This window comes from Gracilinanus agilis, chromosome 4 (assembly GCF_016433145.1).
Source record: "Gracilinanus agilis isolate LMUSP501 chromosome 4, AgileGrace, whole genome shotgun sequence".
NCBI classification, from domain to species: Eukaryota; Metazoa; Chordata; class Mammalia; order Didelphimorphia; family Didelphidae; genus Gracilinanus; species Gracilinanus agilis.
The window spans coordinates 159,322,948-159,339,423 of NC_058133.1; the positions used below are offsets into that span (position 1 = coordinate 159,322,948).

General features: G+C 36.9%; 1 protein-coding gene across 1 annotated transcript in view; it reads left to right on the forward strand.

Moving 5' to 3' along the window:
- GALNT2 (polypeptide N-acetylgalactosaminyltransferase 2) overlaps window positions 1-16,476 on the forward strand; it is a 266,740-nt gene that overhangs the window by 233,901 nt on the left and 16,363 nt on the right. Inside the window, exons 12-14 of the mRNA XM_044674552.1 lie at window positions 498-590; window positions 1,345-1,428; window positions 7,704-7,830. Of these exons, the coding sequence (XP_044530487.1) occupies window positions 498-590; window positions 1,345-1,428; window positions 7,704-7,830 (304 nt within the window). The remainder of the gene's footprint in view (window positions 1-497; window positions 591-1,344; window positions 1,429-7,703; window positions 7,831-16,476) is intronic.

The window sequence follows — 16,476 nt, forward strand, 5'->3', positions numbered from 1 at the left end:
TTCTCTTGTATGCAAGATAGATTGATTGATTGCCTATCATATGCATGACACTATGTTGTTCATGTTTTTTTTTTTTAATTTTATTTTAAACCCTTAACCCTTGACTTATAGGTGGAAGAGTGGTAAGGGTAGACAATGAGGGTCAAGTGACTTGCCCAGGGTCACACAGCTGGGAAGTGTCTGAGACCAGATTCGAACCTAGGACCTCCCGTCTCTAGGCCTGGCTCTCAATCCACTGAGCTACCCAGCTGCCCCCTATATGTTGGTCATGTTGAAGGACACTGGGATATCTATGGCATAGCCCCTGTCTTCAAGAAGCTTGCACTCCAAAAGGCTCTTCCTTTTCTAGGTTCTGTTCTGTATTATAGCCTGAGCCTTCCTTGGCTGACAGGTTTAATGAAAAGGCCCAGGTAGAGAGAAGCTGTCACCCCAGAGTAGTTCACATAGAGATGATGGCAGGAAGCTTCTCAAAACACTTTTGTTGTTGTTGTTTCTAGAAACACTCGCAGGGCAGCAGAAGTCTGGATGGATGAATATAAAAATTTTTACTATGCAGCAGTGCCTTCAGCCAGAAATGTTCCATATGGGAAGTAAGTATTGCCTCCCCTTTCCTCTGCTTTATTCAAACTACCAGTAAAGAGCTTTGGGCATTTGTTGACCAGTACTCTGGCCCCCAAAGCCCAGAAGCTGTCCAGTTGTCAAAGAATGAATCTTAGCCTCAAGGTAAGGCAAAAGGCTCTGGAGTTGCAATGCCTAAAGCAGAGGCATGAGCCTCAGTCACCCATGAGAAGTCACACCTCCTACCAGAGGAAAGAAAGGGTATTCTTCTATACCTAGTGGCACAGATTTTGGTGTTGAGTAGAGGGAGGATGTATCTAATTCAATTCATCAACAACCACTAATTAATTGCCTGATATGAACTAGAATTCTAGTATAATAAGAAGTAAAACAATCCCTGCCCTCTGGGGCTTAACTAGGGGAAAGAAAATACAAATGTACACAGAGACACAAACACAAGATTATCTAAAGAAGAAGAGAATCCTTGCAGAAATAGTGGGGTTAGAGAGTGGTGATGCTGTTGGGAAAGACCTGAGCTCGGTCTTGAAGTAAGGTATAGATTATAAGTGGTGAAGATAGGGAAAGAGGGTACATGGGAAAAGACATGGAGATAGGAAATGGAATGATGAGCTCAGGGTGCAACAAGTTGGCCAGAACATAACATGCATGAAGGGGAGTGCTATGAAATAAAGCTGGGAAGGTAAGTTGACCCAAATTGGGAGTAGTGTAAATGCCCTTCCTATTATTAATAATGGTGGCAGTTGTTCCTTATCTCTTCCTCCCTAGTATTCAGAGTCGACTAGAATTAAGGAAGAAACTTAATTGCAAGCCCTTCAAATGGTACCTTGAAAATGTCTACCCCGAATTAAGGTGAGTCACCAATGGTTTGAGTTTTATTTTGAAGGTGAACACTCACCTTGATGAAGGAGTTAGCTCAAAGAGTTTCACTTCCGTGTAATAAGATAGCCACTCTAGACTGTACCATGTCATTTTAGGATTCCATTTTTCTTTTTAGAATTAATTGGGAGTTGGAGACATCCTAGGACACCTCCTTTCTTCCAGTTAGCATTGCTCTGTGGCTGACAGTTATGGAACTCTGGTTTCTAAAGTATTGAAACTGAGGATTACCCCCAAGATGGTTAGAAAGGCATTCTGTGTATGTGAGCACACTGATACACATTTTCAAAAAAAAAGAAATTAAAAAATCGAAGTGATGAAAAGGATGTCATCAAAGAAGTATATGAGAGAAAAAGAAAATGGGTTAAGTGTGTGAGGAGAGTAAGAGATAACCAATAGGTAGCCCACATACTCCATTAATATACTCAGGATGTGACCCCCTCCCCCCGGCCCCCAGCATATCATCTAGGTAGTAAATTCACTGAAGGACACAGACAAGAGTTGGGCATTGCATACACAATACAAAATCATCAGCCTTGAATAGGAAGTCTTGCATCATTAAAAGAAAGTCCCCATAAACAAAGTCAAAAATTCATTAAAATTTTTAAGGATTTTGCCTAAACCATACCAGATAGATCATGTTCTTTAAATTATTCTGAGAAGATTCCACATCTTCCCTTCTAGTATTTATTCTGTCTTCCCTCAGTTGTCTAAACAGTTTCATCACATAATTAAGGAAGAACACCAAGAAAAGTTAACATTTGACTTGAAATATTACCCTGCTTCTGAAGTATTTCTCTTGACACTTTTATGCATTGCCTCCATACTTATCATGTTACTAATGGGTGTTAAGATGTAAAGACAGGACTAAGTCAACACTTTTTTTTCCCTTCAGAATAAAAGTCACCTTCCATTAGAGAGACTGTCTCTAGTGGACAGCTAAGTGATTCAGTGGATTGAGAGCCAGGCATAGAGATGGAATCTAGGTTCAAATGTGGCCTCAGATATTTCCTATCTATGTGACCCTGGGCAAGCCACTTAACCCCCATTGCCTAACCCTTAACACTCTTCTGCTTTGTAAGCAATACACAGTATTAATTCTAAAACCAAAGGTAAGGGTTTTAAGAAAAAGGGGGCATGTGGGAAGACTCTCTCTAATGGATTCAAGAACCTTCCTTAGATTCTTGAAGGTGACCCTAATGGCATGCAAACTAGCTGATCCAAACCAGCTGGAAAGTATTCAGTCTTAGCCAGGCAATGAACTCTCTATCTGACTATCCAAGGACTGGCCTGAGTTCAAGGAAGCTCATCTCAAGACTTGCCACTGGGGGAACAAAATATTTAGTTGTAAAAGTTCTCTAAGACTTATCTGCTAAGCTGTTAGCAGGGTTGTGGCCTATGCTGATGAAATTTCAGATCCTTTTAGAATTTTTCTTAAAAAATATTTTTATTGATATATTTGGTTTTATATCACCTACATTTCTGGATTTGTCTCTTGCTCCTCATCTTCTCAGATACTCCCTTACAACACAAGAGAAAAATAAAAACAAAAAACAGTTCTTCAAAAAGTAACCAGCATAGTAGAAGTCTGATATTTTACATCATTAATCACTCAGAGTCTCCTACCTTTGCCCAAAAAGGAAAAAAAAAGGAGAAACCAGTGTCTCCTTGTATATTTTTGGGACCAAACTTGGTCATAATTTTGCAGCATTCTTATTTTATAGTTATTTATAGTTTCCTATATATATATAAATATATAGTTATGTATAGTTTCCTATTTACCCTGAAGTATTAAAAAGAGGTGCCTATTATCCCATGTTTTTATTTTTTTTTTAATTACAGTAGGCCAGCATAATGACCTTTTACAAGAACGCTGTCAAAAATAGTCTCAGAAAACATGGACTATAATCCTAAGCTTACCACTGGTCTTTTATGACGGCAGATAAGGTACTTGACTGCTCTAAGCTCCAATTTCCCCCAGGGAAAAGTAAGAATTATAATGCATATTCCATGCCTACTTCCAAAAGCAGAGAAGTGACAAGAGAAATCTCCCTTAGATTTCTCTTCTAGGTCCAGTCCTATTTTAAATTACTCTTTAAGTCCTCTGTCTCAAGTGACTATTGATAACCTTATGTGTAGACTTGAAAATATATTCTGTTCCAGAATCTGGCCTAAGTTAATCTTTCTAAAGAAATGGTTTGGAGAGTTTTGATGTTTCCTGTGGTATATTCCTTATTTTGAATATTAATAGAGCATTTTATAGTGATTTATGGATCCCTATTATGTATACACCAAAGCCATCACATTATCTTCTCAGTAAAAACTTTTAGAGAGTCCTGGACCTGGGATTTATTTGTAGCTTAGGGGATGCCATTCTGTTTTTTTCATTGTTCTTGACATTTATAGCTCTTCCCAAATCTTTTCAATTGCTTTTAAGTACTAAAATAAGTACTAAGGTAAAGATAGGCATATCTGAAATTTTTTTAACTTCAGAAATAATTTTAAAATAGTCTTTACTTCTTTTTCTCTGTGAAAAGAAAGCCTTTTGTTTAGGAAGTATCTGTTCATCATTAACATGCTATCCTTTCCCCTTATGATTTTGGGTTTGGGTCTGAGCATCTGAGTTCCAAAGAAAAATCCTCTATACTTCAAAACTGGTGGGTCAAAAAACAAATCATAGAAACAATTACTGATTTCATTGAAAAGAATGATGATGAAGACCATCATATCAAAATCTATGGGATACAAGCAAATCAGTACACAGGAGAAAATGTATATCTCTTAGTGCCTATATAAACAAAATAGAGAGGGGGGAGATCAATTTCTTGGGCTTGCAACTTAAAATATTACAAAGAGAACAAATTAAAAATCCCCAGATGAAAACTAAATTGGAAATCCTAAAATTTAAAGGAGAAATTAATAAAATTAGAACTATTGAACTAGCAAGTAAGACTAGGAGCTGATACTTTGGGGGAAAAAAACAAATAAAATAGATAAAGTGCTGGTAAATCTAATTTAAAAAAGAAAGAAGAGAATCAAACTAACAGTATCAAAAATGAAAATGGAAATCTCACCTCAAAGAGGAAATTAAGACAATTATTAAGTGCTACTTTACCCAATTACATAACAATAAATATGACAATCTAGGTGAAATGGGCAAATATTTACAAAAATATAAAATGCCTAAATTAACAAAAGAGGAAATAGAATACTTAAATAATCACATCTCAGAAAAAGAAATTGAGCAAGCCATCAAGGAACTCCCTAAGAAAAAATCCCTAAGGCCAGATGGATTCACAAGTGAATTCTATCAAACATTTAAACAACTTATCCCAATACTACACAAACTATTTGACATAATAAGCAAAGAAGGAGTCTTACCAAATTCTTTTTATGACATAAATATGATAGTGATTCCTAAGCCAGGAAGACAAAATAGAGAAAGACAAAATGTAGAGAAAGAAAACTACAAACATCTTAACGAACATAGATGCAAAAATCTTAAATAAAATACTAGCAAAGAGACTATAGCAAGTCATCACAAGGATTATTCACTACGACCAGGAATGCAAAGCTAGTTTAACATTAGGAAAACTGTCCACATAATTGACCATAGCAATAACCAAACTAATTAATCACATGATCATCTCAATAAGTGCAGAAAAAAACCTTTGACAAAATACAATGCCCATTACTATAAAAAACACTAGAAAGTATAGGAATAGAAGGGTCTTTCCACAAAATAATAAAACCATCAGCAAGTATCATCTGAATGGGGATAAGTTAGAAGTCTTCCCAATATGATCAAGAGTGAAGCAAGAATGCCCATTGTCACCTCTATTATTTAATAATGTATTAGAAATGCTGGTACAAGCAATTAGAGAAGAAAAAGAAATTGAAGGAATTAAAGTAGGCAATGAGAAAACTAAATTATCACTCTTTGCAGATGATATGATGATATATTTAGAGAATCCTAGAAAATCAACTAAAAAGCTAGTAGAAATAATCAACAATTTTAGCAAAGTTGCAGGATACAATATAAATCCATGTAAATCATCAGCATTTCTATATATTTCCAACAAAATTCAGCATCAGGAGTTAGAAAGAGAACTTCCATTTAAAATCACTCTAGACAATATAAAATATTTGGGAATCTCTCTGCCAAGACAAACTCAGGAATTCTATGAACACAACTACAAAACACTTTTCACACAAATAAAACTAGATCTAAACAGTTGGAAAAACATTAATTGTTCATTGATAGGATGAGCTAATGTAATAAAAATGACAATCCTACATAAACTAATTTACTTATTTGGTGCCATACCTATCAAACTACCAAAAAACCTTTTTATAGAATTAGAAAAAATTAAAACAAGGTTTATTTGGAAGGACAAAAGACCAAGAATATCAAAGGAACTAATGAAAAAAAAACAAACAAACGGGTAGTTTGGGGGCCCTAGCAGTACCAGATTTTAAACTGTACTACAAAGTAGTCATCATCAAAACAATATGGTTCTGGCTAGGAGATAGAAGGGTGGATCAATGGAATAACTAAGGGTAAATGACCTCATCAGGTTAGAGTTTGATAAACTCAAAGATCACAGCTCACTATTTGATAAAAAACTGCTGCGAAAATTGGAAAACGGTATGGGAAAAATTAAGTTTAGATCAACATCTTATACCCCATACCAAGATAAGTTGAAAATGGGTAAATGACTTAAATATAAAGAGCAAAATCATAAATAAATTACCTTTCAGGTCTATGGGAAAGGAAGAAATTTAAGACAAAGCAAGAGATAGAGAGCATTACAAATTATAAAATTAAAAATTTTGATTATATTAAATTTAAAAGATTTTCTACAAACAAAACCAATGCATTCAAAATTTGAAGGGAAGCAACAAACTGGGGAAAATTTGTTATGACAAAATTTTCTGACAAAGGTCTTATTTCCCAAATATATAAGGAACTAAGTCAAATGTACAAAAAATCAAGCCATTCCCCAATTGACAAATGGAAAAAGATATGAAGAGGCAGTTTTCAAAAGAAGAAATAAAAACTATCAATAATCACATGAGAAAGTGTTCTAAATCTCTCCTCATTAGAAAAATGCAAATCAAAACAACTCTGAGGTACCACCTCACACCTATTGGGAAATGGTTGAACAAGTTGTGGTATCTGATGGTGATGGAATACTATTGTGCCTTAAGGAATGATGAACTGGAGGATGTCTATATGAACCAGAAGAACTTCCATGAACTGTTGTAGAGTGAAACAAGCAGAACCAAGAGAACATTGTACACAGAAAGTGAAACATAGTATAACAGTAGAATATAATGGACTTTGCTACTAGTAGCAATGCAATGGTCCAAGACAGTCCGGAGGGTCTTATAAGAAAGAATGCCATCCACATTGAGAGAAAGAACTGTGGGAGTGGAAACACAGAAGAAAAACATGATTTATCACTTGTTTATATGGGTACATGATTTGGAGTTTTGATTTCAAAAGATTGCTCTGTTGCAAAATGAATAATATGGAAATAGGTATCAAGTGATAACATTTATAAAACCCAGTGGAATTGATTGTCAGCCCTGGGAAGGGGGAAGGAAGAGGTGAGGGAAAGAAAATGTGTAATGGAAACATGGAAAAATATTTTAAAAATTTTTTAAATAAAAAATAAAATAAAAATCTTCTGTGCCCCCATTGGCTGTTCCTTCACTTAAAATAGCTGAAGACTGACTGCTTAGGCCTGGTCCAATACCAGCTATTAGCTTCTGTATAGAAGCTACAATTAGAACCCCTGTCCCACCTTTACTGTTTAAAGGCCAAATGCAGGCTCAATAAAAAACGTGAGCCAAAAGGAATTTTCCTTTGATTTGAATTCATTAATTATGTTTTTAATTACTGTTATCAAGCCAGAAGACTTCAGGAACTTTGCCCTTTCCTAAAAATTGTGGGGGGAAAAGAAAGAAAGGAAGAAGCAAGGAAAAGGGAAAGAAGGAAGAAAGGAAGGAAAGAAGGAGGAAGGAACAAAGAATCTACTCGATTTAGCCTTATAATACAGACTTTTTAGGGATGGTTCTATCTCACTGTCACAACCCTATCTATGGGCATAAGATACTTCATAGAGCATTTTTACTTCACTGGGATAATCATCATTTTAGATAAAACCAGTGAGATAAAGAATTTCATGGAAAAGAGGAAGGAGAGGTAAAATTAAAACAATAATTCCTACTTTGCTTTTCAGGGTTCCTGACCATCAGGATATAGCTTTTGGAGCATTGCAGCAGGGTAACAATTGCCTGGATACTTTGGGACATTTTGCAGATGGCGTTGTAGGAGTTTATGAATGCCACAACTCTGGGGGAAACCAGGTATGTTTCCTGGGTCAAGAATGATCATCTCCAAGCCCTAAAATGGGAAGGATGATGGGGGATCCAGAGCTTGGAAATCCTTGTAGCTAACTTTTCACTAGCAAACAGAAATTTCCACCTGATCATGAGGATTGGGATTACAGGATTTTCCTGGTATTTGGTTCATTGCCATTTTAGCATCCAGCCTTGGAGTTGAAGGAAAGTTGTGTTGTTACTGGCTCACTCTATTTAAAGGAAGCATAGACTTTGAGTTGTAAAGGACCTAAAGGGCCATCTAGACCAACCCCAATATTTTACAGATGAGAGAGCATAGGTCCAAGGATGTCAAGTGACTTGACCCAAGTCACGCAGATAGTATGCATCAGAGGCAAAATTTGAACTCTGGTCTTCCGACTTTAGAATGAACTCTCTTTCCATATTTCTTTCTCTCTCTCTTTCTCCTCTTTCTGTCACTTGCATACACATGCATTCATTCTTCTTTTCTTTCTCTACCCCAATCCTCTACCCTTAATAAAACCTATCTCTACATAAATAACCAGGTCTACCCCAGAGCCTCTTCCTTTTGGTTTCTTCCTATTACTATGCCTTTTCTTGACTTGGATTCCCACTATCCTATTTTTGCCTCCAAGAAAGGACACAGAGGCTTTTTCCTTCTTTTGCCTTAGTCCTTGAGACCAACACATAGGATAACCATTAAATTTTCTGAGGTTCTTTATAAATAATTGCAGTGAGGTTAAAATAGCATAAAAATGTTTATTCTATTTTTAAAATTTTTTTTTAATTATTTTTTTAGGACCCTTACCTTCCATCTTGGAATCAATACTGTGTATTGGTTCCAAGGCAGAAGAGTGGTAAGGGCTAGGCAATGGGGGTTAAGTGACTTGCCCAGGGTCATATAGCTGGTAAGTGTCTGAGGCCAGATTTGAACCTAGGACCTCCCATCTCTAGGCCTGGTTCTCAATCCATTGAGCTACCCAGCTGACCCCAAAGGTGTTTATTCTAGCAAAGACAAGCTTTACCAGTTTGCTTCATTGACTCCTTCTACTCAGTCTTGTCCCAGTCACAGAATTTAAGAGTTGGAAGGGACCTCACAGGTTATCCAGTCCAATGCTGGTTGTTCAAAAGTAAACTCAGATTTTCTGAACCATCCAGAATCTCAGCCCCTTTAAGAATCCTCTTCTTCAGTCACTTTCATAGAATCTTCTCTACCACACATCCTGCACTAAACCTGGCAATAGTTTCCCTCACCTTCTTAGAAATTTTTACTCCATCCTCTGGAGATTTATAATGGTCTTTGGCCTACTCTTTGTCTTTGGTGATTTTTCTAAACAAATTTACCAGCTAATAATAATAGCTAACATTTATATAATGACTACTACATGCTAAGTATTGTGCTAAGCACTTTACAAACAGTATCTCTTTTGATCATCACAGCAACTCTGGGGTGTAATTTTATTATTACTCCATTTTATAGTTGAGGAAATGGAAGCAAACTGAGGTTAAGCAACTTGCCCAAGATGACACAATTAATAAGTGTCTGAGAATGGATTTGAACTCAGGCCTCCCTGGCTGTAGGCACATTGTTCTATCCAATGTACCAACTACCTGCCTAATATTTATTACTAGCTAATTGTCCTACCTTCTCATGTTCTTGAGATGGCTTGTTTTTCTATTTATTGTCCTAGACTCACATCTGGATCTGCTCCTTTTTGGAGAGCACATGCCCATGTCATCATGATGCAGACCTTGTACACTGAAAAGAAATGGATTTGGGTTGAATAAAACTGGGTTCAAATCCTATCTCTGCACTTACTGGCTGTGTAACCTTGAACAAATCACTTAACTTTTCCAAGATTTTGTTTCCTCATCTGTAAAATTGGATTGGGCTAGATGACCTCTAAGATCCCAGCTAGTTCTAAATCTATGATCCTATGAATTCTGCATTCTTGAGCTGTTTTCCTCATTTTTTACAGCCTAAACTCTCTTTCCTATTCCAAAATTTGTGTCCTTGCTAAATCTTCTACCAGATTTCTAGTTGACCTTTGGCTCCCACTTCACTGGCTTAGCAGATAACAAATCAATTCTTAGGACCAGTGAGAATGTTGCACCCCTCCAGTTGCCAGCTTCATCAGTTTCTGTGTGTGTTTTAAACCCTTTCCTTCCATCTATGAATCAATACTACGTATTAGTTCTAAGCCTGAAGAGTGGTAAGGGTGAGACAATTAGGGTAATGTGACTGGCCCAGGGTCACACAGCTAGGAAGTGTCTGAAGCCAGATTTAAACCCAGGACTTCTCATCTCTGGGTCTGGCTCTCAATCCACTGAGCCACCCTGCTGCCCCAGTGTCCCTCTGTTTTCACCAAATGTTCCTCCCTTCTGGAGGAGTGATTTCCTAGACCCTATTGAAATACAAACTTACAATAGAAAAATACTTTATATCTCCATCACAACGTCCACAAATAAGAAAGATAAGAGTTTCTGAACTTGATATTTTCATCCTCTGGTCTGGGCAAAGACATTGCACAAGAAGGCATATCACCTAATTAGTCCTAAGTAAAAATAGTCAGTAAAGCTCATCTTTTGAGACCATGACCTCCTTGGCATTCTCTCATCCCCAAAATATCTTTATTTTGTCTTATTCTTTTCTTCTCTGTCAACTAATTTCTTCCAAGATATGTCTAATAATCAGGGTGTTAACTAATACTGTTTTATGTGGTTTAGTGTTAACTGATAAAGTTATAATTTAACCTCTGAAAGAATAGTTGCATTTTAAAAGAGTCCTATTAAAGGCATAAATAACTTTATAGAACTTGAAGAAAACATGTAGTCTAATCTTCTCTTCTAAAGTGGAGACTATTAGAACCTCGAATCCACAAAGTCAATAAAAACTTGGCATACCTACCATATTCTGGTCCAGGATGTCTCACGGAGGAGGAGTGGAAATGGGTTTTAGGGTAAACAAAGGCTGGGAAGAGAAAGTCCCTGATCCCCAGTAAACATTTGGCAACAATAACCAATTTTATATCTATTATCTCATCCAAGTAACCAGTCGGGAAATTTTCAGGACTTAAAACTCTGGGCAGATGAAGCCTTGGATGATATCCCTGTTTCTCCATTTGGGAAATATGTGCCTTCTTCCATATGTTATCTTGTCAACTATGAACAGAGAAAATGGGCTCTTGGCTTTGAACATTTTTGCCTATTTTCTTAGGGTCTGTTTGGCTGAGCATGATCCTGCCCTGTGATACGACACTGAGGATCAGCAAAGCCCCCAGTGTGAACAGTAATATAATGTCACCAGTGCAGCTTTTGCTAGTTATTGGAAACATTGGTGGAATGTATGTTTGCCAATATCTTGACAGTTGAGTTGTTTTAAGTACCAGCTGACCCTGCTGGGGGTTGATTACTAAAAAGAGTGCCAGTGTCCCATAGTGAAATGTGGTAGGGCATTCTACTTGAAAATGAAGCTTTCTATTTAACTTCACCTTTGGGAAATTAATTCTGGAAAAAAAAGAAAAATGTTGCATTATTAAAATAAGCACATGATCTTCTCAGCTCTTCATGAAGTTAACTATATATTCTTGGTGATGATTCACTTTAAGGAAGTGTGTATTATGTTATCTCTAAAGTGTAAAGTAAAAAAGTGTAAAATGATATCTCTAAAAAAATCTAAAGAGTACCTTATGTTAGAACATTTATTCAGCATTTGTGTAGTCCATTTGACCATAATGCATGAGCCTCCCCTCTGGGAAAAGACTTAAATTCTACCTGTTAGCAAGCTTGTGTCCAGTGAAATGCAGGTAGAAATAGCTAAAAGGGATGGGTAGGAGGCATCCAAGACTTTCCATTGGACATCAGCTGCTGTGACTTTCCATGATACATTATTGGAAGTGGGTGGTGGGCAAAAAATCAGAGAATAACAGATAAGATGTCAGTGTAAAGGAGGACAGGGAAAACTGAAATGAGGTAAATCAAGAAAGAAAAGATATAAAAGAGAAAGAAAAAATGTATAATTGGTAGGAATTGTAATGTGGCAGAAAGGGCAAAAACCAAAGAACATGAATTTGTTGCCACCAACATAATGTGGAGTCACTGTACTTTTATGTAAATTTTTATCCAATCCCACCTAAAGTTTTATTTTCAAAATGGGTCTTAATTGTTCCTATTAGAACTAAGATATGTTGAGTCCAAAGACCTTGTTGTTTAGTCATTTTCAGTCATTAATTCAGACCCCTGCCAGTTCAGAGCGTGTGATAATTAAAGGCTAAGTTTACTTACATTCTATTTTTAAAGGGCTTTTTCCTAAACCAATTAACAATGTAAAAACTTAAGGAATTATTGTTTATCACTTCATGAAGATTTTAGTTTGACATAAGGAAAAACTTACTAATAGTTAGCTCTGTCCAAAAATAATTTGGCTTATCTGAAGAGATATTGGAGTTATTGTTCCAGTCTCAGACAACTTCAGGCAGATATTAAATGACCACCAGGCACTCGATTGGCACTTGGCACTGGCAGGGGATGTTGTAGACAGGATTTCATTCTCTGATTTCTTTGTGACCCCATTTGGAGTATTCTTGGAGTAGTTTGCTATTTCCTTTTCCAGCTCATTTTACAGATTAGGAAACTAAGACAAACAAGGTCAAGTGACTTGCCCAGAGCCACACAGCTAGTGTCTTAGGCCAGATTTGAACTCAGGAAGAGTCTGGCACTCTATCTGTTGTGCCATCTCACTGTCCCCTAAAAGCCTGAGGCAAGGTCTCTTATTTAATTTGTGTTCATGAAACTAGGACTTTTTGAGCTAGTGCTGCCAATAGCTTTTGTATCCAAATTCACACAAGTGTGATGATTGAAGAGCTCCACTTGTGGCTAGGATGGACTCTTTCCAGAGATTACACCCATAATTCTTTGGGAGGTCTGGAACTATACAAAAGAAGGGGCAAAGAGACAATATTTTTTTTAATTTCCTCTTTTTCTAGCCTTCTCTGTCAATATTCCAAATTAGAGAATATTATTCCTCAATCCTTCTCCTTATACCTTCAAATCAAAAGTACTGGGTCAAAACAGCTGCAGGGAGAAGAGAAAGAAAGTTAACAGATCTGAATTTCAGGCTTTAAAAAGTACTGTAAAGAAGAAAATCTACTTTTTTGAGAGTTTGGAACCATATGTAGTAAAAATTCATTAATTCAGACCCCTGCCAGTTCAGAGTATATGATAATTAAAGGCTAAGTTTACTTATGCTCTATTTTTAAAGTTTTTTTCTTAAACCAATTAACAATGTAAATTTCTTTTAAACTTAAGGAAATATTTTTAATCACTTCAGAAAGATTTCAGTTTCATGTAAGGAAAAACTTGCTAACAGTTAGCTCTGTCCAAAAAATGTTTTTGAGTGTCTGGAGAGATATTGAGTTATTCCAGTCTCAGACATCTTCAGGCAGACTCTAAGTGACCACCAGAGACTAGGTAGGCACTTGACACTTGTTGGAAATATTACAGACGGGATTTCATTCCCTAGGTAGGTGTTGGCATAAGTGACCTTGGAGATTCCTTCCAACTCTGAAGTTCTGTGATGCTTTAGAAATAGCCATTATGTAGAAATGGTTACCATGATGATATTCTCATATATAAAATAGGTACCATGAGGACGTTATCCAGATTATGTTTGGTTGGGCTAATTGCATTACTGTGTATCTTTGAAAATAATAAGAAGTGCCTATCCTTTTAAAAAATTTTTATTTTTCTCATTAATTATTTCCCAGTTATATTTTTAATTTTTTAATTCATTTTTTAAAATTCTGTTTCGAAATTCTCTCTCCCTCCTACCATTCCTCATAATGATATCCATTATACATATAAATTCAAAAGTATATATCCTTTTTTGAAAATTTCACAATTTAGACTTTTCCTCTAAATTGGCCTGAAAAGCCACTCCCTACCCAGTTTTCCCAGTTCATTGTATTCAAAAATATTTTGCCTTCTCCATTAAACCAAATTAAGAGATAAGGGGGGACCTCATTTTAAGAGCTAGGAAGTGATTCATTTCTGCGCATTCCCTTTGAATGTCTTCAAGCAGACCTGTAAATACTCTTGCTAAAGAATCACCCAGTACACCTCTTTGAATGAATCTCTGTTGTAGAGCTCCTGATGCCCCCTGATTTTAATGATTTCCTATGTAGCTTCAGCTCAGGAAATAGATTGCCCCTTTTACCTCAATGGCGATAACATAAGACAGAGTGGGTCCAGGCAGCTGATGCCCTATCAGCAGGTCTCTTGGTAAAGTTTGTCCATAATTGGCTTCCTGTTCTTCCACGAAGGGTTGGTATTATGTCTTAAGAGTGGTAGTAGTGGCAGCTTGCTTGATGGTCCTGCCCTGGCTAATAGTTGGTCTCTGATTATTCCTCTCTGAATGACTCTCGGTCGCTTGGCAGTCCCCTCACCCCCACCCAGCCCAGCCACTCTCAGAAAACCTTTCATGGGGGGAGGACTTTGATGCCCTGATGCCCAGGGAGATAACCTAGAGCTCCTGGGGGACATGCCCTCCCCCCCCAAGCCAAACTCTGCCTGGCCTCCTAAAGGGGCAGCCTAATCAGATAATGATTCTTGCACTGAATAGAGACAGACTCCTTCAAAGTAATTACAGTCTGGTCAAGATCCGTCTTTTTAGTCCCTGGATGTAATCCCTCTATGAGCATCCTTTTTCTCCACTAAAGATCTGAGGGTCTACTTTTTATCAGGTTCTGTGCTAGACACTGGGAATACAGAGATAAAAAAGAAATCACTGCCTGGCTTTAGGAACTGGTATTTACCCTCCTGCAGGATAAATAGAAAATATATACTAAATAAATTTAAGGATCAGTTGTTAACCAAAGGGAAGACCAGCAATAGTCTTATGTAGAAGGTAGAATTTGAGAGAGTGTGTGAAAAGAACTGGGAGGACACAGCCAAGTCAAAACAAAATTGTAGAATGACAGAAAGCAAAGACAAAGCTAAATTCTTGATTATGTCCAGGGGCTCCCTTGTCAGTGATTCAGCCAACAAATATTTATTACTATGTGCCAGGCACTGTGCATAATAATAAAAGCACACACACCCAGGTCCAATCCCCCAAATAAATAAAATTAAAATCTTCCTGCCTTCAGTGTAGTTAGTTGTTCTAACTAGAGAAGAGTCATTCCTTTCTGGAAAGAATGAGAATGAAGTAACTGGGCATGATATGTTACAGGTGGGAAGAGAGAAGATGGAAGAATATTTCCTAACAAGGAAAGAGGGATAGTGCTTTGGAAAAGCCAGTTTTGTTATCAGGCTTCTAGCTTCAACAGACATAGGAAACAAGAAAATTTATGGCCTAAGTTTTAAGAGTGGCAATTAAAGAAATAAAAATGATTCCTTAAATATTTATGAATTTTGTTACAAATTCAGTGAATTTAATTGCAGTGGAAAGACCAAAGTGGTAACTTGCTCTGTTGTTTGCATAGCTAAATTAGTTTTTCTAGGATTCAACTGAAGTCTGCTTTTAAAATAATTAAAGCAAGAGATAGCAAGAAGTTATAGAAACATCATATGGTCCTGAGCTTTTTTATGGAGTCTCAGGAAATGGCACATTTCCTGTGACCCTCTTCTAATGTATGCTTTCAAAATGTAAGATCCTTTCCAACACAGATTCTTTCCATTGAACCTTCTTTCTTTTCTCTTCAAAAAAAAAAAAAAACCTCCAACTTCTTTGTCCTCCTTATTTCTTATCAAGGGCTTAAGTCTGTCTGAGATTAAGTTCCTATATTGATGAAGTAATCCTCCTGGGGAAAAATATTACAGAAAGACAATGTCTATGAATATATATCAAGTTGTCTGATGACATAAGGCTACAGTTTGGGCATTCATGCTTAGCCATAGAAATTTTCATTGAGTTCAAATTTGTCTTAAGTGCTGAGAACTAATACTGTTGGATGCTGAGGATCCTAGAGAACTTTATAATCATCAATGAATCCATGTGATCGAGGTTGAGATGAGAAGCAACTAAACATGGTAGATGGAGGACCAGTCTTGGATTCCGATATCTCTGGGTCCATTCCTTCCCCTTGACACATACTGGCTGCATGAGCAAATCACTTAAGCTTTCAGGTGCTCAGATAGCTCACTAAGGCTATAAGTTACTGATGGATTGCCAGTTGGCCACAATGAAGGAAGTGGGACACACCAGGGAGCTCCTGATGAAGACAAGAATGGTATAATTTATGTAGTACTTTAAAGTTTGCATCAGACTTTACATATTATCTTATTTGATCCTCAAAACAACCCTGTGAGATAGCTCCATTTTACAGATGAGATATGGTTTGGAAAGGTTAAGTAAAGGGGCATTTGGATGTAGATGGAGAGCCAGGCCTAGAGATGAGAGGTCCTGGTTCAAATCTAGCCTCAGATACTTCCTAGCTGTTTGACCCTGGACAAGTCACATAATCCCATTGCGTAGCCCTTATCCCTCTTCTGCCTTGGAATCAGAGCATAGTATTGGTTCTAAAATGGAAAGTAAGGGAAAGAAAGGAAAAAAAGGAAGGAAGAAAAGGAAAGAAAGAAGGAAGGAAGAAAAGGAAGGAAAGGAAAGAAAGAAGGAAGGAAGAAAAGGAAGGAAGGAAGGAAGGAAGGAAGGAA